This window comes from Monopterus albus, unplaced genomic scaffold (assembly GCF_001952655.1).
Source record: "Monopterus albus unplaced genomic scaffold, M_albus_1.0 scaffold90.1, whole genome shotgun sequence".
In the NCBI taxonomy this organism is placed as follows: domain Eukaryota; kingdom Metazoa; phylum Chordata; class Actinopteri; order Synbranchiformes; family Synbranchidae; genus Monopterus; species Monopterus albus.
In genome coordinates, this window is record NW_018127970.1 from 886,901 (window position 1) to 888,984 (window position 2,084).

At 50.3% G+C, this 2,084-nt stretch overlaps 2 protein-coding genes across 2 annotated transcripts in view; one reads left to right on the plus strand and one right to left on the minus strand.

Moving 5' to 3' along the window:
• zfp36l1a (zinc finger protein 36, C3H type-like 1a) overlaps positions 1-1,893 on the plus strand; it is a 2,832-nt gene extending 939 nt beyond the window's left edge. Inside the window, 2 exon segments of the mRNA XM_020608001.1 lie at positions 294-881; positions 884-1,893. Coding sequence (XP_020463657.1) covers positions 294-881; positions 884-1,348 — 1,053 coding nt within the window. The 3' untranslated portion in view covers positions 1,349-1,893.
• Positions 1-2,084, minus strand: part of plekhh1 (pleckstrin homology domain containing, family H (with MyTH4 domain) member 1) — a 181,879-nt gene that overhangs the window by 101,564 nt on the left and 78,231 nt on the right. The window lies entirely within an intron of this gene.

A 2,084-nucleotide genomic window follows, 5' to 3' on the forward strand; every position in this document is an offset into this window, starting at 1 on the left:
TATTCATTATTTTTTATGATGCAGCCTCTTTATAGCCACTAGCAGCCCACTGGCCTCATGTGCTGCTGCTCAATTTACTAACCAGGGCAACTTGCCAAACCAGCTGCTGTTCTATAGGCCTGGATCCGCCCCTGTTGTTTGAGCCAAAAAGAACAGTCATGCAAGAAGAGGCTGTGAATTTCTCCTGCTTTCTCAAATAATCACCTTAAAACCAGGACAAAATAGTCTGTTTTGGAGAATCTGTAAAATGACTGCTCTAATGACTTGTGGTTTTTTTGCTTGTTTCTCTACAGAACAACAAACTGCTCAACTATAATAACAACCTGAATGCACCCCATCCCATGTCTGTCCCTTGCACTGGCACCAATGTGCCTATCTCCAGCCCCACCGGAGCCCTGCTGGACAGGAAGGCGGTGGGATCTCCCTCAGTGGGAGGCATGTACCAGCGGCGGCACTCGGTCAGCAGCACAAAGTTCAGCCAGAACCAGTTCCTGAACAGCCTAAAGGCAGCGGACCACTGCTCACTCATCTCAGGGGTTGGTAATGCCAGCAACAACAAGGAGAACCGCCTGCGAGACCGCTCCTTCTCTGAGACGGGTGAGAGGCTCATAAATAAGTGCCTGGGCCCTGCCAGTCCCACCAGTGGCAGCAGCCAAGTGAACTCCAGCCGTTACAAGACGGAGCTTTGCAGGCCCTTTGAGGAGAATGGTTCCTGCAAGTATGGTGATAAATGCCAGTTTGCTCATGGAATCCATGAACTGCGCAGCCTGAGCCGCCATCCCAAATACAAAACTGAGCTGTGCCGCACCTTCCACACCATCGGTTTCTGTCCGTACGGGCCTCGCTGCCATTTCATCCACAATGCAGAGGAGCGGCGTGGACCCCCCCTCTAAACCCTTCCAACAAGATGGAGAGGCCTCGACTGCAGCACAGCTACAGCTTTGCAGGCTTCTCCAGCTCAGCTGGGTTGAGAGACAGCCCCACCTCAGTCACCCCTCCACCTATGTTCTTCCCTGATGAGGTTCCCAGCTGGCCCAGCAGTAACCCCTTCACCTACTCCAGCCAGGAGCTGGCCAACCTGTTTGGGCCCAGCCTCAGTTCTGGTCCTGCAGGCACAGATCCCAACACCCCTGCACCCCCCTCTCCAACAAGCACACCTTACTATTTCAGACCCATGTTGGAGTCGCCTCAGATGTTCGAGTCTCCATCCAGCCCACCTGACTCTCTGTCAGACCAAGAGGGGTACCAGAGCAGCTCTGGGGGCAGCCTGAGTGGCTCAGAGTCCCCCACGCTTGATACCACCCGCCGCCTTCCCATCTTCAGCCGCCTCTCCATCTCTGATGACTAGACTGCACCATCCACCAGTGACTTTAAGTTCAATGATGCAAAGAGAGCACGGCACTCCCCTCTACCTCTGCCTCTTCCCTTACACAAGACACCATGTTAGTTTCTTGTTAGCATTGTAAGGATATAGTGATTTAAGGGAATACAAATGATCATTTCATCCCAGTTAATCTGCACAGCAGGTTTTAAAAAGTACCCTGCCATGTGTCATAGTGCCAAAAAAGGAGAGGAAATTGAACAATGAAAATTGTGAGAACAAGAATTGACTGTTTTGCCAGGTGCCACTTGTTTTGTTTTTTTCCTTTCTCCTTTTTTTGTTTCTTGAATGTGTAGCAGCACAAGTGGCCTTGGAAAGGGAAATGCAATGCATTATCCCTTAACCCACCCCCGCCCCCTTCTGCCTCGGTCTCTCTCCCCTCCCTCACAATACCACTTCCCCTGAGCTAGTTAGAGGGTGCTCACTAATGTAACTAGATTTGCCACAACCATTTTTACAGACTGAGTTAAAAAATATATATCTAACAGACCCTGAAATGATATGAATAGTTTTAAAAAAAAAAAAGTGCCTGGGGCGGCTTCTGCATGTGCTTAAGGTGAATGGACTACTGTTTGTTTTTGGTTCCTATTTGCCCCCCCTCCACCCCCGTCACGGTTCTTCTCGAGTCTTGTCTCTATGTAACTGTGGACCGGGTGAGTCTGCAAGAAGGACTTTGAACTGGAAGTTGGTTATGTTCCCTCTC